The sequence below is a fragment of the Lagenorhynchus albirostris genome, chromosome 8 (assembly GCF_949774975.1).
Source record: "Lagenorhynchus albirostris chromosome 8, mLagAlb1.1, whole genome shotgun sequence".
Classification (NCBI taxonomy): Eukaryota; Metazoa; Chordata; class Mammalia; order Artiodactyla; family Delphinidae; genus Lagenorhynchus; species Lagenorhynchus albirostris.
This window is the reverse complement of record NC_083102.1, coordinates 103,115,149-103,141,391: the sequence shown is the minus strand read 5'-3', so window position 1 is coordinate 103,141,391 and position 26,243 is coordinate 103,115,149. Positions and strand designations below refer to the sequence as shown.

Sequence of the window (26,243 nt, the reverse complement as noted above, 5' to 3'; positions counted from 1 at the left end):
CGCAGGTCCCAACACTTAGATTAATCCAAGAAACAGTCCAAACGTGGGCTTTTGACCTGCCATGTGAAGCTGCCGCCGCAAAGCCGAGATCCGGATGAGCAACGGCCTGGCCTCAGCCCCCCGGACCTTTCCTGCGGACACTGCCAGGGCCGCGCTGCCCGCCGTGTGGATACACACACACACACACACACACACACCCGTCTGTGTCCCGCCACCCACTGGCCAGCAGGTCCCGGCCCTTCCTACCACTGTCCTTGTGTTTCTCCCCACTTTCCTTCTCGTGGCACAAACAGCTTCCTCTGCTCCTTTGGACAGTTCCCAAACTTGTTTTTTAAAATTATTTTCTGGAAGGCATGGGCACACGTTCTAAGAGAGAGAAAGCCTGAGGTTCAAGGTTGCAGTGGTGGCCTCTCCCCCGTTGTGCAATCCCAGGCAGGCTTTTCTCTCTGGGCCCCTGATCCACGTGACTCCTGCGAGGTGGACAGAGTAGCAGCTATTTGAAATGACCCCAAACCAGCCAGTGAGATGATGTATACGAGAAATGAGTGCAGCCTTCATATAATTACAGGCAGCATTACTCAAACTGCATCAAAAGCTCAAAGGACATGGATAATTATCTCAAACCTCAAAGTAAAGTGACTTGATAAATACTAGAAAATTGCAGATGAGTAGGCTCAAAGCCCTGAAAACTCTGACTCAGCATGTAGATGTCCTGTGGTTCTCACTTTGAAACAGTGTTTTAGAGACTCGAAATCGTCCCCTCAGACCAGCCAGACCATCGAGGTTGATAACCAGCTGTGCTGCTTTGGATTCTCTGAGAACGACCGACACTTCCTTTCTTTTTCTTTTTCTTCTTTTTTTTTTAACTGAACTATAGTTGATTCACAATACTGTGTTAGTTTCAGGAGTACAGCCAAGTGATTCCGTTAAATATGGATGTATGTATATCTATACTATACAGGTATTCTTTTTCAGATTCTTTTCCACTATAGGTTATTACAAGATACTGAGTAGAGTTCCCTGGGCTATACAGTAGGTCCTTGTTGATTATCTATTTAATATATGGTAGTGTGTATCTGTTAATACCAAATTCCTAATTTATCCTCCCCCAACCTTTCCCCTTTGGTACCATGAGTTTGTTTTCTATGTCAAGAGTCTGTTTCTGTTTCATAAATAAGTTCATTTGTATCATTTTTTCAGATTCCACATATAGATGATATCATATGATATTTGTCTTTCTCTGTCTGACTTACTTCACTCAGTATGGTAATCTCTAGGTCCATCCATGTTGCTGCAAAAGGCATTATTTTGTTCTTTTTTATGGCCGAGTATTATTCCACTGTATATATGTACCACATCTTCTTTATCCATTCATCTGTCGATGGACATTTAGGTTGTTTCCATGTCCTGGCTATTGTTAAGTAGTGCTGCAATGAACACTGAGGTGCACGTATCTTCTCAAATTAGAGTTTTCTCCAGATATGTGCCTGGGAGAGCGATTGCAGGATTACATGGTAACTCTATTTTTAGTTTTTTAAGGAACCTCCGTACTGTTCCCCATAGTGGCTGCACCAATTTACATTCCCACCAGCAGTGTAGGAGGCTTCCCTTTACTCCACATCTTCTCCAGCTTTTATTATTTGTAGACTTTTTGATGATGGCCGTTCTGACCGGCGGACAGGCACTTCCTTTCAATTGATATTGCAATGTGCTTGGAGGAAAGAGGTTGTCTCCGAGTTGAATTCCAGAGCTGTCTTCATCAGAATCCACATGGTCCATTTATTAGGACACTTATTTAGCCATGCACCCCAATTTCTTCACCTTTCCCTCATTCTATGTAATAAAAGTTCTAAGTTCATAAATATATAAATTCTATAGAAATGAAAAAACAAGTAAAGAAAACCCAAAAGCCCTCCATAATTTTTAACTGCCCTCCCCTCGCCCCCCCCCATCCAGAGGAGAAAGTGTGAAACTGGCTGCCATCCAGCGCCATGTGGTTAAGCACATTTTCTTTTCCCAGCATCCTGAGGCTGGGCTGTGCTTTCAGGGATGAATTGCCCTCAGCATCCTCCCTGCGTGATGTCTTGGGTCCCTGACGGGGCCACAGCACACAGATTGATGACTCTCCATCACACGGACACGCTCTGGGGCTGACCCGGGAGCCGTGGCCGTGGCCCCAGGAACGCTCCCAGTCAGTGGTGTTCAGACCGCTCCTGCCCAGGGTGGCACGGCTGGGCGTCCCGGCTTCAGCGAGGACTACCTTCTAGGCCCTAGGCTCCTGGGTGGGAAACCTCTTCAGCAAAGCCTGCCGCCCTCTGTGGAAGTGGCCCACGGTCTCGTGGGCCAGCTGCTCTCTTGCAGAGCTGTGCAGAGTGGACATTCTGTGCCCAGACTGACCCCTGTCTGGGTCCAGCCCTATGTGAACAAGGGCAAGTTACTCCTGTTTTCTGAGCCTCATTCACTTTCTGTGTAAAATGAGGATAATCTTAGTACTGACCTCTTCAGGTACATGTGAGAACTTAAGCTTAGGGTCTGGACATAATCTCTCAGAAAATAATACCTGTCACCACTTCCCTATTATTAGCCTAACTCCTCCACCCACTAGAAACAGGCAGGAAGAGAGGGTCAGTCCATGCACAGAATCATTTTGGAGTTAAAGGAGATCTCAAAATCCATCCGGCCCAAAGGCCCTTTCAATTTGGGAATCCTACTTTGGGTGCCACAAATTCCACTGCTTTCAGGGACTAGGTGGGCATAAATGTACAGACCAGCATAAGACCAGATAGAGGAGAAGCTTTAGAAAAACCAGAAACGTGTGCTCTGCCCAAGAGACGTCACATGCAATAATTTTCAAAATGTATGCTGGCAAAAGAAAAATAAGTTACGAAAGAAAGAAGGAAAGAGAGAAAGATGAACCAATTAACCAATCATGCTGTCGCCTGGACCCCGGCCGAAGGCCGTGAGTGTGGTGCAGGCCCTTCAGGATGCGTCACAGGTGGCCGTCCTGGATCACAGGCAGCCGTGGGTGGTGGAAACGCGCTCAGGGGTTAGGAGTGCACTGGAGCCCTCCCTGCATCCCAGGAGCGAGTTTGGCAGTGACTTCCCACCACGCTGAGGGCGCGTCTGCGCAGGGGCATTCTTCTCCTGTCTTCTCACCCACGGGAGCACGCACGCGCAGTCACGCATCCTCACCTTTCTCAACCGCGCGGCCCCTGTGCCTGAGCGGATGGCGTCCATCAAGGCCTGCCTGGCGTCCACCGGGTTGCTGAGGGGGCCCGAGCTGGACCTGGACGCCGTCCGGGATGCGGTGGGAGCCTGGGTGACTGGAGGGGATGGGGGCGATGGCGGCGGCAGGGCGGGTGGGGACTGGATCCCAAGGTCTTCTAGCCCTGGGGGTTCTGCCCCATGTGCAGACAGCATGGCATCGCGGAGGCTCTGGAGCTCCTCAGAGGCGGAGGACGTCACCTAGCAACGAGACGGTTAAATGACAGTGTCCCAAATGTCCTTTCCAAGAGGCGGCACAGGGTATCTGACCGTGCAGCCAGCCCAGGGGGCGTGTCTGCTTCCCATCCCTGGGCTTTCCTGGGGGCCGGGGGTGGTGGTGGTGGCAGTGACTGATGGCAGGGAGGAGGGCTGTCAGTCTGGTCCTACTGAGACCCCTGCCCTCCTGCCTCATCGTGGCGTGTCTGGACAGACCCCAAGGCCACACACCAACGACCAACCAATGCGGATGACCCTCCTCCAAACACGGAAGGGAAGGTGTCCGTTCCGCTTTTCCTTGGATTCTGGCTCTGGAAGCTGGATGACCCTCTGTCCCCGAGCTCCAGTCCAGGTGGTCCTGCAGCTGTGCCAGACTAGCAGCTCCATCCCTGAGTTGAGACGCTGCCGCCTCCCACTGCTGGGTGATCTAAGCCCCGAAGCCAGGCTCAGCGCCCCCGGAATTTGGGGAAGTGCACAGAGCTAGATATGCAGGGAGGACTTACACGTTTGGGAGAGAGAGGGAGAGTTTCTGCGCAGGGGCGGCCCCTCAATGCCTCTTCTGCGGTTGGTCTGGTTACTCCGATGATGACTTAGCATCGCTTACAAAATCGGGGGTTGCCCTGGCTGTTGCAGCATCCCCGGGATCACTGGGGGGGCAGCTGTGGAGGCCCCTCTTACCTTCCTCAGGCTGCAGGTGCCGCTGTGCCCACGGATGGCTGCCAGCAGGGCTGAGCGCTCGCTGTCTGTCTCTGTGTAGGACGGTTTCTTCAGACCTCCCTCTGAGCCGGGTTCTGGAGTCTAGAATATTTATTAACGATGTCAACACATGTCACTCAGGAGACGGGGGAACGCTGACGGTAAGGTAGTGCAGAGAAAACCCACAGTTATCAGTTCAGACCTACAGGGTCAGTTTCACAGTCTCTGTCTGTTAGAAGGTAAAATTATCAGGTTGAGATCCTGGATTGACCTCACACTATACAAAAATCAAAGGTGATCTATGTGGGGTAGCACAGGATGATCGCCCCCGAATGTCCTATCCCTCCTGTTACTGGTCCTAGCTTCCCTGAGCTTGGGGAAGCTTCCTTGTGCCTTGAAGTCCTGCAGACCTGGATGAGGGGCCTGGGTCCCCACTAGCTGGCAGGGGGACCCCCAGTTTTCTCAAGGGCAAAATGGAGGACACAGTTCCCAATCATCAGTGTTGGTGTAGCTATTAAATAACATTTGCAGGATGATAAATGCCTACGTGGGGGCAGGTGTGGTAAAACTGTCCCCAAGGTTACTGGAGAATGACAGCCCACCACTGCTGAAAACGCAGGGTGACGGGGATCCCAGCCTGACCCTCCATCTGCCCCTCCAGGCTCAAGGACCAGTTGTGGATGATTCCCCCTGCCCCACCCACCTCCTCTCCACTCCCCTGCCACCAGGCAAGGGCCATGTACTGGCGACATCTTTCCCCAGGGCAGTCAAGAGCCTTAAAGGCAGTGTGGACGAGCCCAAACCCATCAGTTTTGGCCCCTTAATGGTTCTATTCAAACAACTCTGTAGGCAAGGAGACAGAAATCCAGGTAAAATTAAACCTGTGCATTCACCCGCATCCCCAGCCCGGCACTCCCTCCTCCGACGCCACCTTAAAGTCTGTGTCTGGGTGGCTGTGGGGAAGGGCCCATCCCTGAGGCAGGAGCCCACTGATGACTTCACCTTGCGAAGCCTGTCCTTCCCTCCCGCCGAGTGGATGGCCTCCATCAGGGCGCTGTGCAGGGATGTGTCTTTCGGGGCTGGCCTCTGGACCACGGGTCTGAATTTCTTCTTTGGCCCAAAGATACTGGCTGGCAGGGTACCATCGGCTTCAGGTACATCTGTGCTTGACAAACCCGGCTTTTCCTCCCATTCAGGGGGCTCCTGTCCAGCGTGGCTACTTGTATCAGACACTCTCGGAGAGTGGAGAGGCTCTTTGTGGACGGAGACCCACCTGGAGCCATTCACCAGGGCACTGCCTAGAGTCGGATCACCTCCCGAGCGAGCGGGTGGGGGGCTCGTGCCGGCCGGCTGGCACTTGGAATCAGATGACGAGCTGGTCCTGTGTTTCCTTGGGCTTTGCTTTCCACTGAGACCACAGCTCTGTCCCACGGAAGCCTGACCCCTCTGGGCAGCTGTGATGAGTGGTCCGTGGGAAGTTCTGTGGATGCCAGTGGGACTGTCTTGAGTAGACAGCTTCCCATAAGGGCTGCTGATTTGCCCTCCGGGATGCGCTCCTGCTGCCGATCCGTCCCCACTGTGACGCACGCCTGTCTCTGGGTACAGGCTGGGGGTGGTACCATCCTTCACCATGGGAGGTCGTCCAGGTGGGTCTGGCTCTTCACATGTCTTCTGGGCATTCCCAGGCTTCCTCCCCACGTCAGTGTGGGCTTTCGGGGTCCCTATCCGCTTGGCAATGGCAGAGGCCACGTACTGGCTGGATGTTCTTCTCTGAGGCTTGAGAAACGGGACTTCTGCGGTGTTAGCTGCTGGAACTTTCAGGGGACAAGCAGCTGCTGGGAGTGGCCAGCTTCTGCCCTCCTCCAGAGGTCTCCCATCTTCTGGGTTGGGGGACCGGGGCCGGGGCAATGTAGCTTTGGGGTCTGGGGAAGTGGGCTCCGCTCTGAGTCTGCTTTCTTGAGATTGCGGATTCGTGGGCGTGGTGGGGGTAGAGGTCCTCTTGGCCCCCTCTGCGGGCCGGCCAGAGTGTTTTTCTATAGAGTCGGACCTCCAGAACTCTTTGACTTTTCCGATGGGCGGGGCTTCTGCTTCCAGAGCGGGCGGCGTCGGGACTATGGTCCTGCCGGCGTTCGTGTGGGGACTCACCAGGTTCCCCAGCTCGTCGATCTCGATGGCACCCGTGGAGAGGGATGCCCCCCGGTCATAACATTTCATCTCTGACTTTGGAGGGACGATTTTATACGTTGTGAGGCCATATTTAAGCCCGTAACTCCCCCCTGGGTGTTGGTCTCGAAACCACGGCGGTAGTGTCCAGACGTCACTTTTATCATCTCCTTCCTTTTCCTTCCCTGGCTGCGCGCTCACCCTCCTGGTGGCCAGGGTCCTCCCGCCATGAGCAGAGCCGGCCACCTTGCGTTCCTCCTTCGCATTCAGGTCGTGCGTGTGAAGCGCTGAAGCAGAAGTTGCCTTGGGCGCCATTTTACTGGGAGTCACAGCCTTCCAGGTGCTGGTCGAGGCCACTATGACTTCTCTCCCAGGGTCCTGGGAAGGAGCCGGTGAGCCAGGCCCCGCCGCCCGCCTCTGCCCGTGCTGCTGGCTGTGCTCGGCCTGGCACGGTGGCAGCTGGGTCTTCTTGCTGGCTGTGCTCCCAGCATCGAAAGAGCCAGCGTTGTTGTTTCTGTTGGTAAATGCCACCGAGTCCACGGGATCATCGAGCACCTCCCCTATGAATGTCACCGGGATTGCCTCGGTATCGCCGTCGGGGATGATGGTGCCTTGCGGGCAGCGACTGGACATGCTGTGTATGCAGTTGGTGAGGAAGCTCGAGTCGGTTTCATAGCTTTCTTCGATTTCTGCAAAGAAGCACAACACAGGTCACAGGTGGGCACCGCTCGGACAACTCCTATGCCCCTTATTCGGTGAAATTGCACCCCGACTTTGATTTCTCTGGGGTGCCTCTGGTGTAAGTTATTTAACGTGTCGTCTTGGGTTGTCATCTACACATGCCTGGAAGCAGTCTCAGCTTGCATGACTCAACAGAGGACCTGTCTGCCGATCTGTGACGCCTTGAGGTATCATACAACATTCTGCCGGTATCTTCACTTACAGACTGATCTCTAAGTCCAAGCCCTCCATATACACCACCTCAGGGCAGGGTGGGAAGGTGGACTGGGGGGTTTTGACTTTCACCTTTTGCTCTTGTTCACCAGGAGCACCACAAAGTCTATGGGACAACTTGATCTTGCTTTGCTTATTAAGAGGCAGATGACTGAGCCTCGAGCCCATCAGAATTAGCCCTAAAGGATGCAGTGAGCCCTGCGGGCAGAGCCAGAGGACACGCTAAGGCTGATGAAGGTTTCTCAGCCCTGTCAGCCCCATCTGAGGACGGAACACTGAAAAGCAAGTCAGACAAAACTCCGGGCCAGCTCTGGAGTCTGTCTCCTTCTTCTTGTTTTGTTTTCTTTGAGGGCACAGCCAATATCTACTTCCTAGTTGGTTTTCACTCTGTGCCTTCGTTTGAAAGATTTCCAGTTTTGACTGAGCTGATTTGCATCTGCTTCGGCCTTACTCTATTATTTCTCCGACATATGCACAGAATCGCAGTGCTGTGGGATGCCCCACTCTAAGAGGGGTCCCTGTCAACACGCTGGGTTCTGCGTTTCCCTTTGAAAGTCAGCCCCCATATTAGCAAGTAACAGGGTTGGAGGTTTAATAAACAGCCCTGTTTGCCTGTGTGGCACCCAGTGTTTCCCTAACTCATTTGAGGAGTGGAGAACTTTTTTTCTGTTCATGTGTATGGAAGACTTTTTAATGTGCAAAATCAGTATTACTCAGAGGTTTTAAGCAGCTGCTCAGACGTTTCCTCAGGACTGTTCAGCAGCCCAGATGCAAGGTCCCCTCCAGGGAGCTGTGCTCACCTGTGTGCTCAGCCCCCAGTCCGGGCCTTCCTCACACGGAGCTGCGTTCCCTCTGCAGACATCTTCCCCGTGTGATGCCATAAAGTCCAGCCAGAGAAGATAACCCTCGGAGCGCCGGCCACATGGGGCAAAGCCGGCCACATGGGGCAAAGGTCCAAGCAGGAGCCGGCGCTGCTTACCTTCCAGCTCTTCGTCCAGTTCTGCAAGGGTTTTCTGGAACTGGCCGGTCATGAAGAGGTCTTCATCCTCATGTGAGGGTGGAGCAACTCTTCCACTTCTAGGGAAGACCAAGCAGAAAGGGAGAGCATTCGTTTATCTCATTATTTACGTAATTCACTCTTTTCTGGAAATATCTGAAGAAGGTACAACTCACAGTCAAATTCTTGCAGTTCCAAAGGCATTGGACCACTGCTGCCCTTGGACCTACTGGGACGCAGATGGGATGTGTGTGTGTGTGTGTGTGTGTGTGTGTGTGTGTGTGTGTGGTGCACAGTGAACACCACGACTACAGCAAACCTCAGGGCAGCAGTGACACTGGTGACAGCCTCCCCAGCCCATCCCCCTCCCCAGGCCCCTCAGGGTTTTAACTGGATGGGGGAAATGCCCACAGCGGGGGGCCACACAGTGCCCTCCAGTGCCTCATGCAGTCTTCCCACGCGGGGACCTACTTGGGGCTTTTTTGCCCAGATCATCCTATGATAAACCTCACAAGCAGATATAAAGCAGGTGAGGTCCTTATCGCTGCTTCACAGAGAGGCAACCGCGTGAGTTCAGGATGGCGCAGCCCAAGCTCACAGGGGTTCCAGAACCGGGGAGGGCTGGCCACGTATGTATCCAGAGGTGCCGCGTGGTGCTGCCACCCGGGCATCCAGGGAGATGTCCCCCCATCCCCCCAAGGAGAACTGGACCTTATCTGTGTCCCTGGACAGCGGCATCCACAAGACAACGGCTGCCAAAGCAATTTGAAAGCAGCCTTTGCAAAGGCTCTTGTCTCCGTTTTCTTGCTGTGCCAAGAACAGAGACACATATGGGGTGATTGTCACTCTTCAGTGAAAGCTGAAGGTCTTTCCCGCTGACCGTTAAAATCGAGGACCGATTTCCATCATTACTAATCAGGCCGAGATAATGATGCTTGAAATATGCTTTGTACCATCCTCACTTACGTAGCAAAGTTTGTGTTCTGATAAATGAGCCTTTCTTACTTGGTGATCGTGTCCCTTTGGAGCCAGGAAGTGGCTTCCAGACCCGTCTCAGCTAATGTCCTCTGACACGGCAAACAAAGAGCGTTGGCCGAGATCTGTGTGGCTGTGGACCAACTAACAACGACCCCGGGAGGCTCAAGGCTGCGTTTCCTGTTGCTTTTGCCCCAAGACTTAATTGAATGCATTTACTAAACTTGTGTTTTTCTTTTTCACGGAATGTGGTGGTTTAAATAAATCTCATTTAAATATTCAATAAAGTGTACGGCAGAGAAAAAAATGGAAAGGGCTCTATAAAACAGTGTTTGAAATGGAAAACAGAGCACTTTTCAAATGCTGCCTCCTACTTTAAGTTGTTTAAAGTCCAGCCAAACAAAATTATGTCTATACTTTTCCTTCAAAGTATTTGCCTTTCCTTCAAAGTATGCAAAATCACACTGTTCCATGGGAACAGAATGATATTAATAAGAATTAAAAACTATAGCACAGGGAACTATACTCAGTATTTTGTAACAACCAATAAGGGAAAAGAATCTGAAAAAGAATATATATATACACATATATATATGTGTATGCATATATATACATATTCACTTAGTTGTATACCTGAAATTAATACAACATGGTAAATCAACTATACTTCAATAAAAACTAAACTAAACTAAAACAATGCACGCTTTGAAGAAAAAGAATTAAAAAGTAATTTAGAAGTTCCACTGATGATATTATTTCATAAAGCGTACACTGGAGAAAGAAGATCACCCCAGACTGACGACAACTCCGTGAATCTGAGACTCTCAACTTGTTGCTCCTGGTGTTAACTGGAAAGCAACGGGAATGTGTACATCAAGAAGCAAAAGCATAGCTTTAACTCTGCAGGAACTTTGGTTCATTAGCCTCACTTTTGATAATTTGCCTTAAGAAAATAATGCTATGGAAGGAAAAACATAAACACCAGCATGTTCATCATATTCACGGGGAGGTCTCTACAGCTTCTGGCAGCAGGGAGTCCCCCCAGTCACTGCATCTTATGATGACCATGCCATGTAGGTGGAAACACAGATCGCTGCTTAAGCTGGCATGTCACGTGAAGAAATCAAGACATGCAACTCCACACAGGATGGTCATGATGATCGAAAAGTAAACTGTGTCTGTGGACAAGGCTGAGGCAGAAACCTAGGCACCATCGCCGACCAGTGTGATTTGTTGAAATGGATGGATTACGGCAAATATTTCATACTTTTTTTTTTGAAGTATGCTCATTTTGGTACAAAGCAGCTTGATTGATAAGGCAATGTTTGAAATGGGCAACATCTAAAATGATCCTTTGGTCCTCTAATGAGTACTAATTCTTTTATGAAAAGCCATTTACGTGTGTGTGATACCATGTCCAATACACGTGGCATGTTGTGTTTATAATTTTAGTTTGTTCCTGAGTACCTAGCAATCCCTGAGATGATCCTAAACCAGTGTGTGACAATCTAACTCCTCAAGGAGGCACTGCAGCAAGGCCTGAGCCAGCCCTTCCCCACGCTCCTCCCACCCATGCTCCGGCCTGAGCTGCCTGGTCTAACCATCAGTGGCCAAGCCCCAAGCTCAGGGTTTCAGACCTGTTCTCCGCCTGCCCGTCTCACCTCCCGTCAGGCCCCCTGTGAAGTCCGGGGTCCCTACACTGCGTCCTCTGCCTTCCACCTGGCTCAGCCTGCCTGCCCGCCCCTTTCCTCCGTCTGCCTCTTGTACATGTCCCAGGTTTGTCCCAGATGCTCAGCTCCACACTCCGCTGACACATCCCACCCACCTCTCACCTGACTTTGCCCTTGACGCCCCAGGGTGGACCTGGTTCACCGGGGCCTTGCCTGTCCAGGAGGAGAGAGTGGACACATGACAGAAGCCACCGGCCTTGGGAGCACTGTGGAGGGAGGAGCCCAGGTCCTTGGCCGGTGCTCTTCCCAAGGCTGCCGAGCACCTTCAGGGCGGGGCAAGGCCAGGCCTGTGGACCACTTGGCTTCTGCAGCCGGTGCCTCTCCTGATGCGGGATAGGACCCGCCACACTCTGGATCCTGGGTGAATGGTTCATCTGGCAAAAGCCCAAACCAGTGTGATGTATGTATTATGCTTTCCAATGTACAGCTTCAGGAGGGGGAGACTTAGCAGAATTTGCTTTTCCTTCCTCACCCACCCCATCCGCTTCTCCTCAAAGGGCTGCCGATGGATTACAGCTATTCCTCTCTCCCTGTAACAGCCAGCTGGAAGCACTTGGTCCCTGGGCTTGGAGGGCAGCTTCTGTGGGCTCAGCAGGAGGGCCCTCCTGCGTGCCCCTGAAGAATCACAGTTGGCCAGAAGCATTAGCACCTCTTTTTAGCTGAAAGTCAACTGCGCAGATGTTCCTTTCCCAGGCATCATTCCTTACGCCCAACACACACTCCACTCTAAGATAGACAGTTTCTTATGGACAGTTTGTTTTGGCTTAAGACCAAGGAAACGAAGGGCAAACAAGCAGCACAGGCATTCCGATACCAGCTGCACGTGTTGGAGAAACCTCACCGGGAGCCTTCCCTCCCACGGTGGGTCACTCTGCCAAGGCCACAGCCACGGACGAGCCACTGCTGCCTAACGTCTGCGGCTCAGCCGGCCTCAAGCGGGAGTCTTCCCGGAAGGGGAGCAGCCTCAGGGGCGGGGTCTGGCGACGGCCCCACCCACTCCCATGGGAGACTGACAGCAGTCGCGAGGAATCAGTACCTGGGCAAACAGGTGCTTTTTCATTTTTTAAAAAATTTTGTATGAGAAAGAAGAAAGCACGGGCTGATTCTGCCCCATTCCAGCACATCAAGTCATTTTTCTTTTTTATGTGGCTAGGAAAGTTTCTTTAGGTAACTTACCCAGTCGCAGAAAACAAGCAAAGTCTGAGAGGAAAAAGATGTCCTTTTCAGGTTCAACGGCTGACAACAACCAAACCAACCCATGCGATTTCAAAACAGTTACTTGATAAACTAAAGGTAAGAAGCCTGGGAAAAGAGATGGCTGATGACAGTAATATGCGTTTAACTTCCCCATTCCGTGTACAAATGGTCCTGTATTTATAAAGCTTCAGAGTTCTAGAACAACAGGGTCCAACAGAAATGTCATATGAGCTACACATGTAATTTAAAATCTTTTTGTAGTCACATTAAAAAGGTAAAAAGTAAGCAAGATTATTTTTTCATTAAATAATGTTAATTTTCCTTAACTTAAATTAGTATACTCTAACTCAACATTTAACCCAAATTAGTATCGTCATTTCCATATAATTAATATTAAAAAGTTCACTTTTTCATATGTTTGGTGCAATTGCACTCTCACAGCACATCTCAATTTGGGCTACCCATCCGGCGGGCTCAGGAGCCAAAGTTAGCTGGTGGCTACTGTACCTACAGCATAGTTCTCCAAGATCTTAATGTTTGTAAATACTCCTCTGTTAGTGCAGTTACAAAGTTTCAGGGTTCTGAAAGGTATTAAATGTTTCTAAATGCTCACGTGGGCACAAAGTTCCTGTAGTTACAAAATTGCAGGGTTCTAGAAGGCATAAACTATTTCTAAATGTTTCTATGGTCACAAAGTTCTCATAGTTACAAAGTTTCAGGATCTAGAATATATAAAATGTTTCTAAATGATGCTAGAGTCACAAAGTTCCTTCCTATAACTACAAAGCTGCAGAGGTCTAGAAGGTATAAAACATCTCTACACGCTCCTAGGTCACAGAGCTCCTCTAGTTACAAAGTTCCAGGGCTGAAAAGCCAGGACAGGAGCCCAGCTCCTCCACCCATGACCTGCGCGTTCTCAGTTCCATAAGCGTCTTGAAATCCTCAGCCCTGCAGATAAGAGAGACACAGCTTCTCGCTTCCACAGCCCTCACGTCCACCACTCACGGACAGGTGGGGGCGGAGAAGGAGCTTACGGATTGCCAGGCGGAAGGTGGGCAGGCAGCGGACAATACAGGGAGACGCCCTTCCCCTGGAGAAGCTACAGTTTCTGTCTTTTGAGGCTCTGCGCATGATTTCAGTGTGGTTCTACTGTTAAAAAAAAAACAGAGCCTGCAACCCACTTACCCAATCTGTCTCACTGACTCCTTACAGAATTTCTGCGGAACTAGTGTCCCCCAAAGGGATCCCAGGACTGAGAGCTTCACAGTACTGATCTCACACAGTATGATACACAGATGGATAAGTTGCCTGATTACAGCAAGATTGCCTTCAGGATTCGAGAGTTTAGAAATAGTGCTAGCCTCTCCCCCATCTATCTATCGGTACACAAATGTGTACTTTTCAAACATATGCATATGTTCTTTTCAAACATATGCATATGTTCTTTTCAAACAAAGATGTTATAAATAGTTTAATGAGGCAGATGGTCAGAGGTAGACACAGGTTATATGGATTTCCAACAAATCAAGTTTCTATCCTTCCTCAGGCAGTTTTAAATAAACAACATCAACAACAACAATAATAACACCAGCCATCAATTTCTGAAGGCTGGCAATATGTTAGGCACTGTTCTAGGGGATGGTACTGCAGATCTCGATTGTACTGACAAGAAAGTAGAAGTGAGAGGTCAATCCCCCAAACTACAATGAGGTATCACCTCACACTAGTCAGAATGGACATCAACAAAAATTCTACAAATAACAAGTGCTGGAGAGGGTGTGGAGAAAAGGGAACCTTCCTGCACTGTTAGTGACAATGTAAATTGGTGCAGCCATTGTGGAAAACAGTATGGACGCTCCTTAAAAAAACTAAAAATAGAATTACCATATAATCCTGCAATCCCACTCCTGGGCATGTATCTGGAGAAAAACATAATTTGAAAAGATACATGCACCCCTATGTTCATAGCAGCACTATTCGCAATAGCTAAGACTTGGAAGCAACCTAAATGTCTGTTGACAGATGAATGGATAAAGAAGATGTAGTACATATATACCATGGAATATTACTCAGCCACAAGAAGAAAATGAAATAATGCCATTTGTAGCAACATGGATGGACCTAGAGATTATCATGCTAAGTGAAGTTAGCCAAAGATCTCATGATATCACTTATAAGTGGATTCTAAGAAAAAAATGATATAAATGAACTTATATGCAAAACAGAAATAGACCCAAAGATATAGAAAACAAACTTGTGGTTACCAAGATGGTAAAGGGGGGAGGGATAAATTAGGAGTTTGAGATTAACAGATACACGCTACTATATTTAAAACAGATAACCAACAAAGACCTACTATATAGAACACAGAACTACACTCAATATTTTAATAATATTTTAATAGTAACCTATAAGGGAAAAGAATATGAAAAAGAATATATATATATATATATATATATATATATATATATATATATATATATATATATATGGACTTCCCCTGTGGTGCAGCAGTTAAGAATCCCCCTACCAATGCAGGGGACTTGGGTTCGATCCCTGGTCCGGAAAGATCCCACATGCTGTGGAGCAGTTAAGCCTGAGTGCCACAACTACTGAGCCTGTGCTCTAGAGCCCACGAGCCACAACTACTGAGCCCACGTGCCACAGCTACTGAAGCCCGCGTGTCTAGGGCCCGTGCTCTGCAACAAGAGAAGCCACGACAAAGAGAAGCACGTGCACTGAAACGAAGAGTAGCCCCTGCTCACTGCAACTAGAGAAAGCCCACGTGCAGGAACAAAGACCCAATGCAGCCAAAAATAAAATAAATAAATTAAAAAAAAGAATATATATATCTATATCTATATATATCACTTTGTTGTGCACCTGAAACTAACACAACATTGTAAATCAACTATACTTCAATTTAAAAAAAAGAAGTGAGAGGTCAAGTCATTGGCCCAGGGCACCGTCACCAGCAATAGGCAGGGCAGATATGATGCCAGGCAGTCTTCACATCGTGTTGCTCTTTAAGTATTAGGAGAGTTGGCCTGGGTCATACACGAAGGAAAGATGCAGCTGGAAGGAGATCTTTCATGGGTGACACAACTCCCACCCAGGGCAGGACTGTGTGGAAGCCACTCCTAGGTGTCCCCACCATGAGGGGCAAACCCCACATGGGCCGAATTCTTCCTGAAGGAGATTATTTACTGGCTGTGCTAAATTTAGAGGAAGACTCTTGGAATTGGATGTCCCACTTACAGGGTCAAGTTTGAACTGAGGGCATAGATTTATTTTGCAATGAAAACTATAATTGGATCTAATCGAATGACTTGATGGAAAACATACCATTTTCAGATCACAGCACACAAAGCACTCTAATCGTTCCCAAGCCTTCACCCTTGCTCTCTTTAGAAGACTGGTATTTATCCTTGAGACTTTTCAATTCAAAATCTTGGCTGTCAGGGCATTCGATGGAGCCCAGCCAGCGCTGCCCTTGAGGAAGTTGGAGCCGTGGCAGCAAGGACCAGGGCCTCCAAATTCAGTGCACGAGCAGGAGACGTGCACTTTGCCACTAGACCGAATAGCTTAAGAAAAACGCTTTCAGCTGAAGCCAACCCCACAGACGCTCTTTGGACAGGCTGCAGGAGCTCTGGTGCAAAGAGTCCTTGCCTCCAATTTGTCAAAGGGGGACCCCAGGCAATCCCCGCCAAAGAAGTCTGGACGAATTTGCTATCTGCAGAATAGCAGACGGCAGAGAGAGGAGAAACAGCCCAGCAAACTAGAACTTTACAGACCTTACAAACTGGGGCCTTTGCAGGTCACAAAGGTTCTTCCACTCTTCCCTCCAATACTGAATGCATCTCCGAGTATCAGAGGGGTGGCGATAGTATGGGGCACCCTGGCAAAGTTGAAAACCACAAACACTCCTTACTTCCCCTGGGAGCTGGCGCCACAGTGGAGATTCTGCAATCTGAGGGTGTCTGAGACTGTTGGGGACAGCTTCACCATCCGTCAGAACCCGTGTCCCATGTGCAGAGACCGAGCCATGCCCATCATGGCAAAGGGTAACTTATGCTCCGGAGCCTCTGGCGTCCGGCATTCCAAGGGTGGAGAGGCCTCACTGTCATAGCCAGGTCCTGGATCATCACAGGAAGAACACCCCTCCTGGGAACACAAATGCCACCTTAGGATGAGCTGCAGAATCCAGGTGTCAGCATCAATGCTGGGCAGAGCCAGGAGGTGGAGTCAGGGCCCAGCAGTAGCACCAAGACCAGGGTACCAGCCCCTTCAAGTGGCCTCCCTTTCTAAATGTGGTCCAGGGGCATCCATCTCACGGCACAGGAAGGGAAGAGCTGGCAGGCTGACTGAGTACACATCTGCCCTTGTCACCAGGCCTGTCCTCTCCTGGGACAGCAGGGTATCAGAAACCACGTTCTTTGTTACTGTTTCTCTCAATCACTGAACTCGTGTGCCCCTGGGCAGTGTTCCGCTCCGGGGCCCTTTCCAGGTGGCCGAGGTCAAGACCACACCTCCATGAACAGTGGTGGGCTCTGCTCTCAGGACATTTCAGCTTGATTCTGGGCTACCAACCCCCAAGCACGGGTTATCATCTCACTGAACTTGACCCTGGGCAAGTCTGGACACCTGCAGTCATCTGCTCCATTGTGGATCACACAAATTTTGCAGACTTGCTCTCTGGGCCAGGACCGGTCGGCCCCTGAAGACTGACCCAACCTTCCCCTTCCCCTTCAGGCTTTTTGCTGTCCCAACTCTCAATGTCCTATTCTCAGACAGGGCCTCAGAGCCCATCACTGGAATGCACCACGTTCACCAGAAGCAGTGTATTCTCTCTCTCTCTATCCATGTATCTGAGGTGCGTATTCGGAAATGCCGTAAGTGTGACAGTGCAGAAGGGGGATGACCTAGGACAGCATCTCCCAAATGGTGCTCAGCGGAACACTCATTCTAAAGGATATTAAGAGGCAGGCAGAGGGGAAAATTTACACATGTTGCTTTGCTGCAGAATTTGTAAGCGACTTTATACTCTTCTCTTCCAAGAGAAGAATGTGGAACTTCCCAAATATATTGTGAAGCGATATTTTTCAAGAGCTATATCCCAGGAGATACCCGAGTAATTGTAGCGATTCCAAAGTTGGCAAATGAGTGCGCAGAGGAGGACGGACCAAGGCATCCAGCCGTCAGTGGAGCGCACATCTGGGACTGGCCTGCCCAGCATGTAGATGTGTTTTGTTTGGCCCTGAAAGTCTGAATTGGTTGCCAAGATTTAAAATTTGGGAGGCCTAACTCAAATGGGGAGGGGACTGGATTCTGGAAGGCAGGTGGGTCACAGCCCTTGATGAACCACCCATCCTCCCGGCTACAACATAAGGGCCGTCTCCATGTGGGGACCTTGTCCATCTTTTCGTCTTTCCAGCTCCTGTCCCATCCTAGACCCAGTGCCCACTGCAGTGCATCAGTACCGTTTGTATCCAAGGAGGGAACTGAAATCAGCCTTCAGGGGACAATCTCTGCATCTGCTACCTGCTTTCTAGTTCCCATCTTCATTTCTTGCATCTGAATATTTTTCAAATTCTAACTTCAAGACTATTCCTGCCATAAACAGAGTCTTTCCAAAACTGGAAATGTACCTGGTTGACAAACATATGGGGAAAGCTCAGCTTCAATGGGAATCAGAGAAAAAGAAATTAAAGCAATTAACACTTATAGCCTTTAAAAAAAAAACTGGGGAGACCTCACATAAAAATCTAGATTTCTGTCTTCTCTTCCAACGCTGGCCACACTGGGTCTGTAAATTCCTCAGGGCAACAACCGTAAGGAAGCTGTGGGGCTGCCCTCTTTAGAGAAAACTTGTGCTTTGCCCCATGCTCTGTGGCCTCTGAGTTTGTAACTCCTGCTTTCCACAGTAGGCACGGATTTTAAGTAATCCTGAAATTTATTGAAAGTTATGCATTTGGACATAAAGATGTGATACACCCTGCTGAAGCCTCTGAGTATGTCTAATTGGTAATGGAGACAACTCTTGTTGAAAAAGAAAAACCTACAGATATTCCATGAAAAATCATGGGCAGAGAGTTGATCCCATTTCTGAGGCAAATAATGGAACAGCACAGACAGGACTGAGGAGTCAGCGATCATCTTCAACTTCCTTTGACTCTAAAGCCCAAAAAAGGCAAGTTGGTGTGCCATGAAAATTCACGGTGCTCTGGTCCCTAAACTAACTGTGTGACTTAGTCAATGGGTCCCACCCAATGGCTATTCAAGAGGCACTGAGCATGTGCACACGTACCCAGTGGCTCCCACACCTGTGACAGGTAGGAGGCGTTATCTGCACAGATATAAGCAAAACTCGAGGCTCAGCAAAGTTAGGAGGACCCTCGAAGGCCAAGCAACTAGTTAGTGGTGGTGGGATTCCACGTGGGTCGGTCAGGGCCCAGAGTCCCCGCCCTCCCCTCCACACTCCTCTCAAATTCAGTGGCACCCCAGAGACGAGGGCAGAAAAACATGACCTGCTCCCTGTTTGGATAAAGCGTCAGGTTCCAAGACCCCGTGATTATCCTGGCCGTGGCTGCAGACAACAGTACCATACTTGAACAGAAATCAGCAGGATTTTACATCTGGTCAACACCAGCAAAATCCCCTGGGACTTTTGTAGGAGCATCCCTGGGGCACCGAGGTAACATGTCTGATTAGTTTCAGATGCAGAGCTCAGGGTGTGCAATCCCAGTGCAAACCAACTGAACAGACCTGAGGATTGCTGTGAAGCTCCTTTCCTTTATGTTTCGGTGGACTCTGAAGGAAATGCCCTAGTTTTTCTCTGCAAACAGGCCAACCTCAGCTCAATGCACCCTGTTTGGGGCAGAGGCAAAACGGACCAATGGTCACCTTCTAATTTCCTGTCCAATAAAATATGAACTTGGTCTTGGAATTGTCCTTAAGATTGAAGAGCTGTACTTGAACATTATTAGAGGGTGTATACAACCACGTGGGGAAATGCTCGTGATAAACTGTTGGCTAAAAATAAACCAAAATAAAATAGTATTGACACTACAATTACATTAAGCAGACAGAGACTCGTGTGTTCATTTAGACAAAGCTGAAAAAAAACATGAAAAATACAAAGGCATTCATTCATTTTGGTGATCAACTTATGCTTTTTTTTAAAAAAAAATCTACTTTATTTCTATCAATGTTTCTAAAACATTGCGTGACTGGTTCTTAAAATTATCTAAAAGGTAAGAAAAAGGAGATTATCATACTAAGTGAAGTAAGCCAGACAGAGAAAGATAAATATCACATGATATCACTTATATGTGGAATCTAAAAGAAGAAAAAAGATACAAATAAACTTATTTCCAAAACAGAAAGAGACTTACAGACATAGAAGACAAACTTATGTTTACCAAAGGGGAAAGGGAGGTGGGGGGAGGGATAAATTAGGAGGTTGGAATTAACATGTACAGACCACTGTGTATAAAATAGATAAACAACAAGGACTTACTGTATAGTACAGGGAACTCTACTCAATATTTTGTAATAACCTATAAGTGAAAAGAATCTGAAAAAGAATAGATATATGTATGAATGAATCACTGTGCTATACACCTGAAACTAACATGATATTGTAAATCAACTATACTTCAACAGTAACAAAAAAAAGAAGGACGAGCTGCCAGGAATTAACCTGCCTTTCTAACTAAGAATGAAGAAAGGAATTATGACAGACTGGTTCTGGTGCAGAGACACATTAACCAGTCTATGGAATGAGTGCAAGCAACAGACCGACGTGTATACGGAAACTGGACAGAGGACCAACGTGGAACTAGGAACCAGTGGGAAAAATAGATCCCTTCTTGACACCACGCCCAAAACTAAACTCCAGGTAGACAAGAAGCCCAAACGTCAGAAAGCAACGCTAAAACTTTTACAAGAAATTCAGATAATCTTTAGTCCTTTGTGGTATGAGAAGGATCTCTCAAATATTCAAATATCATATACGTTCAGGAGAAAAAGGACAAATTCAACACTATTCAAATCAAAAAGCAATTTTCATACAACAAAATAAAACAGTTGAATTCAAGCCATCGTCTTAGAGATTCTTTGTGTGTAAATAACTGTCTAAAGAGAAATTAACGGTTAAAAAAAAAGTAATGTCCCAATTAAAAAAAAAAGAAGGCTATGAAAAGACAATTCATAGAAGAGGACACTGAATTGGTAATACACACATGACAAGATGCTCATCCTTACTGATCAGAGTATTGTATCTTAAAGCCACATGAAATGCCATTGGGCACCTGTATGACTACAACGCCCATTAATCCCCGTATCGGTGGATGTGGAGTGGCAGGCCACTACAGACGGGACGGCTGGAGGACGTGGACACCAGGTCACCATTTTGGAGAGCAATCTGCCAATATTCCAAAAAGTTGCAGGTGAGTTTTCTCTGAAGGTCTAATAATTTCTCTTCTCCAAAAGCTCTGTGTATAAATGGAGACCTATGTATGACGTGCTTATTGATTCCAGTGGTGAAAAACCAGAGCAACCCAAGTGTCCATTCATTAAGAAATGGATACATAAGTGAACTAACAACACATACGTCATCAGGGATAAATCTTCAACACATGATATCGAGTGGAAAACTACACTCAGAGTATGGTACCATCTATATAAAAGGTACAAACAAACAAGCCAATACTATGTATTATTTGTAAATACCTGCAGAGCTAGAAAGAGCATGAAGACAGAACTAGAACAAGTCCCCAGTCAGGGTGCGGTGACCTCACAAGTATCGGTTGGGTCACCAGGACGAAAGACCTCCCTCCGTCCATGACTCACCTCAGATGCCAGTTCCCAGGGCCACTCCTCTCCCACGAGGGGCTCTTCTGGGGGCCCAGTTCTGGTGTCCCAGCCAGGTCCTGGTCACTGCAGTCTTCCTGGTCTGTGGCCCACTTGTCTTTGGATTTCGTGCTGTCGTGTTGGGAATCCAGGGACACGATGTCCGAGGGGGAACTCATCACTCCCGAGTCCTCTGTTGTGTCCTCTGAGGCAAAGCAGCTACCAACGGACACAGTCTCCTCGGCCTCCGACGGCAGTGGTGGGACCCCGTCCACACCGCAGGGACCGCCAGGCCCCAGGGGCAGGCTCACTGGACGAGACACACAAGGGCAGGTCAGGCAACGCTCCAGTGACTTCCCCACTGCCTGACTCACCTGAAATCTGGAATTTGGGGTGTGAGGGAGGACCCCTCACACACACCACTTCCCTCTGGACACACTTTAACTTGGAAGGAGTTACGTGCATATGTGACTGAGAGCAACATTTTCCCTGAAAAAATCAGCCTATTTTGAATTAACCTTTGGAATTGTTATCCTGTACGTGACTACAAGCAAACAATATTAAAAAATTCAAACTAACGACATGGTGAATGCAATTGTTTCTAGTCTGACCCTTGGTTTAACAGAAGTTGTTTGAAAATGAGTTCTTTGGAGAAACTAGGGTTTTTCAAAATAGAAACAAACTTTGAAAAAACTCATCTTGTTCGGGAACTTCTAACTTCCCAGGAACGTGTACAATTTGGCTTTAAATATTAATGACAGTCATTGCCAGCATCTGGCTTTCTCTTTATTTTTACATGTGAGAGTTCGATCTGGTTTAAATAAGAGATGCTCGTAGAAGAGAACCCGCAAGTAAAATGTAGAAGAATGAGAACAAAAGTGTTCTTGGATGAGGTCACTGTGCCCTGAGCACTGAATGTGGTTCAGGGCAGCAGACGGCATAGGATGCACCGATTGTAACTTACTGCGGAGGCCCGAGTTCATTCCCTCAGATTCTAATCGTGACGATGGGGCACTGCGGCCACGCGTCACATCTGTCCAGCTATTCCGAGGGACAGTAAGTGTTAGGAGAGCGTGGGCACCAATTTCCCCCTTACTGGGCTTTGAGGTTGAAAACTCCATGCCTGGAGAAGAATGCCCCTAATATTGAGGTGGTAGGACAGGAATATAGAACTCTGGACCAGCCTCAGACCAGAGCTGTTTTTTTAAATTGAATGTAGATATAGATTTTAAACCTCAAGGCATAGGATCTAAGCCCTGCTTATGGCCATCCAGGAAATAAGGACTGTGTTGTGCTGTAGTTTCAGTGTGTTGTGTTTGAAAAGCGCTCCTCCAATATGTAAATTGCTGGATGCCTGAAATGAATAAAGGCTACACACATGTCGAGTGCAAACTCCACAGACTCATGCCCTGATAGACAAGTGACATCATAACACCGTCAATACACACTCAACACCATTAACTGGACAGCAGACTAGAGACACAGAGTTAACAAAACCAAAAGAGCACCGAGGAGAAAATTCCCGGAGCTGCTGGTTTCTTGGAGATCCCAAACAGTAAAATAAAAGGACAAGATCAAAAAAACAGAAACAAAGGAACCAGACATTTCACAAAAGAGCTCACAAATAAAGATCAGAAACAAGGGAGGAATTGTTTAGAGAAGCAAAGGCACAAGGCAATGTGTCTGAATGCAGTGAATGCTTCTGAACAATGACCTCTTTCTTCTAGCTTTCTTCCTGGCTTTTGTTGCAAGACTCTTAATTAGAGGGCAAATCCGGAGAAGAAACACTGCCTATGGATTAATACCACCCAAGCCTTTTCTGCCGTGGGTCTGCTGAGAAGCTGTCACACCTCGGATGTTGTGTGCTGGCTACTCTGCCGGAGATGTCACTCCTGGACGCTCCTGCCATCCAGAGAGGGCAGGAGGGAGGGAGGATGGAAGGATGCTCGGAGCACCGGGCAGGTCTATCAGCTAGTAAGAGAGATGAGCTCGTGCTAAGGCTCAAGCCTCCTGCGAACTGCTTCCGAGAGTGCTGTCAAATCCGGCACGGATTTGAAGATGGGAATGGACATCCCCACGGGGCCCTGTACCTGGGTCAGTGTTAGTTTGTTTGTTTTCAGGCCGTTTCTGATTCTCTCCGCAGTCTGCGCTGTCAGCCTGAGACGCTTTTGCTTGGAATCAGACATCCCCATCTGCTCCCTTATTATCTTTTCTCTTTTCCACTGGTTCCTATTATTAACCTCATGAACTATAACATGTTTTGACAATTTCTGTTGGAGATGATGGAGCAGGAAACTGCTTTTTCTTTATTGATTCTAAACAGAAGCCTAAGACACAAAAGGAAAACTTGGAGCTGCTTGGCCTCAGGTCCTGTCCTGCAGATCCTTCTGTGCAGCCCACTTTCTAGCCTCACTCAGCTCCTGAGGGTTTCCACCAAGCCAGTGGTCCAGGGACCCAGCCTGAATCCCAGAGCCCGGTCCAATTTCTACTCAGAACTTTGAACAACCCTTTCCCCTTTCTGTAAAATAAGCATGACATCCCTTCTAGAATTCTATCCTTTGAAATTCCAAATCCAAAGAGAGGATGTAAACATTTTTGACAGTTGACTGGTGACTAATTAGGAATCTTAAAAGAAAAAAAGCATGGCCTTTTTTCCTCTCTGCTATTTTCCGTCACCCCTAAGAGTAAGTCGTTCTTTTTGAGTTGATTAATGCGTTGGCAAGTTTGCTCTTCTCTTAAGGCGTGAACAACCTTTTTGAACTGAAGAGTTATTATTGCGGGATTTTTGCAAATGTGGAAAAACACAATTTGTCTTTAGCAGATGCCAAATATAAATTCACGATTACATTCTCTTCCAGATAAATAGCCACAGAGCCCGAGTCCAGAATATTAACACTTCCATTGTTCTCCACCTGAATTACATAATCCCATGGCTCAAACGCCATTACAGGTAAATGAGAGCAAAAATTCTCGAGCTCAGGCGTAAAGCAGAAAGAAGAAGAAAGTGCTAACTTAAGGCTACTAATTCCTCAGGTTGAACACAATCATTTCGGTTTGGCATGAGTTCCATTGAGTTTTTCTTTTACAAAGTCACCAAAGACAATTTCTAACACCAAATGTAAATATCTTCTGGGTATTTTGGTAATGGATTCATTTTTATTAGTTTATTAAATGCAAATGAAAGATCTTGTACGATATGATATTGTTTATTTGCTGGTCATTATGAAGGGAGATTTGTCAAGAGTCAGTTTCCCCAGGCTTATCCACCCAGAGAAAATGTCTCATCGAAAGACTAACCTCAAAAAAAAAAAAAAAAAAAGCCATGAGGGGCTTCCCTGGTGGCGCAGTGGTTGAGAGTCCGCCTGCCGATGCAGGGGACACGGGTTCGTGGCCCTGTCCGGGAAGATCCCACATGCCGCGGAGTGGCTGCGCCCGTGAGCCGTGGCCACTGGGCCTGCGCGTCCGGAGCCTGTGCTCCGCAACGGGAGCGGCCACAACAGTGAGAGGCCCGCGTACCGCAAAAAAAAAAAAAAAAAAGTTAGAGAGCCTAGTAAGGTACTCTTGGCCTCAATCAATCTATATTTCTCCAAAGCCTCAACCATAACCCTAATCCTAGCATCCTAACGTGCCTGTTAGAGACACAGAGAAAATCCCAGTTTCACCCGTGTGAAGACAAGCCTGCTCTCCGCTTGCCATTCTTTGAAAACATATATAGAAAACAGCTGCTGCTTCTATCCATCTGCACTGCCCCCTCCCTGTTTGTGCTACGTGAGTTCCTCCTTCCGGGTGCTAACCTAGTTCTCAACAGCTGGGCCAGTCTAACTGCCCCCTCACTACTCCTGGCCACAGGGCACGGATGTGAGATGTGGGTCATGGATGTGACCCAAACATGGTCAGTTGATACCGTGGTCCAAAGATGGGCACGTGTCCTAAGCTGGACCAATCAAGGCCTTTCTTGGGGCCTTCTGGCCAGAGATACTGGGCAGGTGGTCTCCTTGGGCTGAAATCCATGGAGTAGGAGGGGTCCTGGATAAATGACAGTCTTTTGGACCAGCGCGTGGAGAGGGCTTGTCCACAGACAGAGAAGAGCACAGACCTAAGACAGCGCTTGGGCTTGGGGACCCCACCATGTCCGTAATAAGGATTCATCTCTTAAAATTCCCAGGTATGTGAGCAAAAAAAAAAAAAAAAAAAATCTCACAAAACCCATTCTTTTGTAACTCGTTCAATACATGTTTCTTGGAATTAGATAGTCTTGTCTAACAAATGTCTAAATTGCCCTGATTTCTGCATGAAGTACACACACACACAGAGTTTCATATTATGGTGTTTCCATGACAGGAGCTTTTATTTTAAAGACTATATTAAAGGTGACGGCTGCATATCATGCTTCCCTTTCCTGGATTTTTCTTCCATTATTCAGATTACACATGTGAGTAATTCTATTTTCGGAATAATCTGGTTTAGGATCTAGTTTACTCTCTAAGCCCTCTTGTGTCTTCACAAGTTTGTCTGCATTGAATCCTTCACTATCAGTATGGCTAAAATGAAGTCAGATTCAGATCAAAATCCTTCTTCCTCAAGATTGAATTCTCAGCACCACTGTTGTCTGGCATCCCACCTCACAGATGAGAACCCAAACGCTAGCATGGTTCTTTCCAACTGTAAATAACCTTATCTCTAGAAACTAGTAAGATTTTCCTCTTTACCCATGGATATCAAAAAATTCACCAAAATGTGTCTAATTTTGTATGTCTCTGAGGATATGTCTTAATTTCCAAGAACTTTTGGAAGTTCTTTTTTTCATGTGTTTTTCAATACTAGCTTGCTCTTGTTTTATGTATGTAATAATCTGTTAAATTTTCTGAGGCAATAACAACAAATATTTAAAGTTCTGCTCTGTTGCCTAAATGAGCCCTACTTCCTTTGGAGTTAGCTCCTCTAATCAGTTTGTGGTCCTTCCTCCACACACTGAAAAAAAATTTTGTTTACTGATTCTTGACTGGGCTAAATGATGGTGTCAGTAATGTCAGGAACTAGATTTCTTTTGTACACGTGACCATCACTGTTGCCTTAGGAGAGAGCAGAAAGCCTTAGGGCAGACTGGGCTGAGCAGATTCCCACAGGGAATCTGCAGGGAGGAAAGTTGCTTTCTGGGGAAGACTACGCCTGGATGCGGTGGCCAGTATCTCTCAGCG

At 47.8% G+C, this 26,243-nt stretch overlaps 1 protein-coding gene across 7 annotated transcripts in view; it reads right to left on the bottom strand.

Annotated features, from left to right (window-relative positions):
- COBL (cordon-bleu WH2 repeat protein) overlaps positions 1-26,243 on the bottom strand; it is a 260,231-nt gene that overhangs the window by 7,856 nt on the left and 226,132 nt on the right. For 5 of the 7 annotated variants that reach the window (XM_060157507.1, XM_060157506.1, XM_060157509.1 and 2 more), the window contains 5 exons: positions 21,046-21,355; positions 8,273-8,370; positions 5,179-7,028; positions 4,159-4,278; positions 3,193-3,465 (listed from right to left, as the gene is read on the bottom strand). In XM_060157507.1, the coding sequence (XP_060013490.1) occupies positions 3,193-3,465; positions 4,159-4,278; positions 5,179-7,028; positions 8,273-8,370; positions 21,046-21,355 (2,651 nt within the window). Of the gene's footprint in view, positions 1-3,192; positions 3,466-4,158; positions 4,279-5,178; positions 7,029-8,272; positions 8,371-19,711; positions 19,769-21,045; positions 21,356-26,243 lie in introns of all 7 variants that reach the window. The other 2 variants (XM_060157508.1, XM_060157504.1) reach the window with 1 other exon arrangement.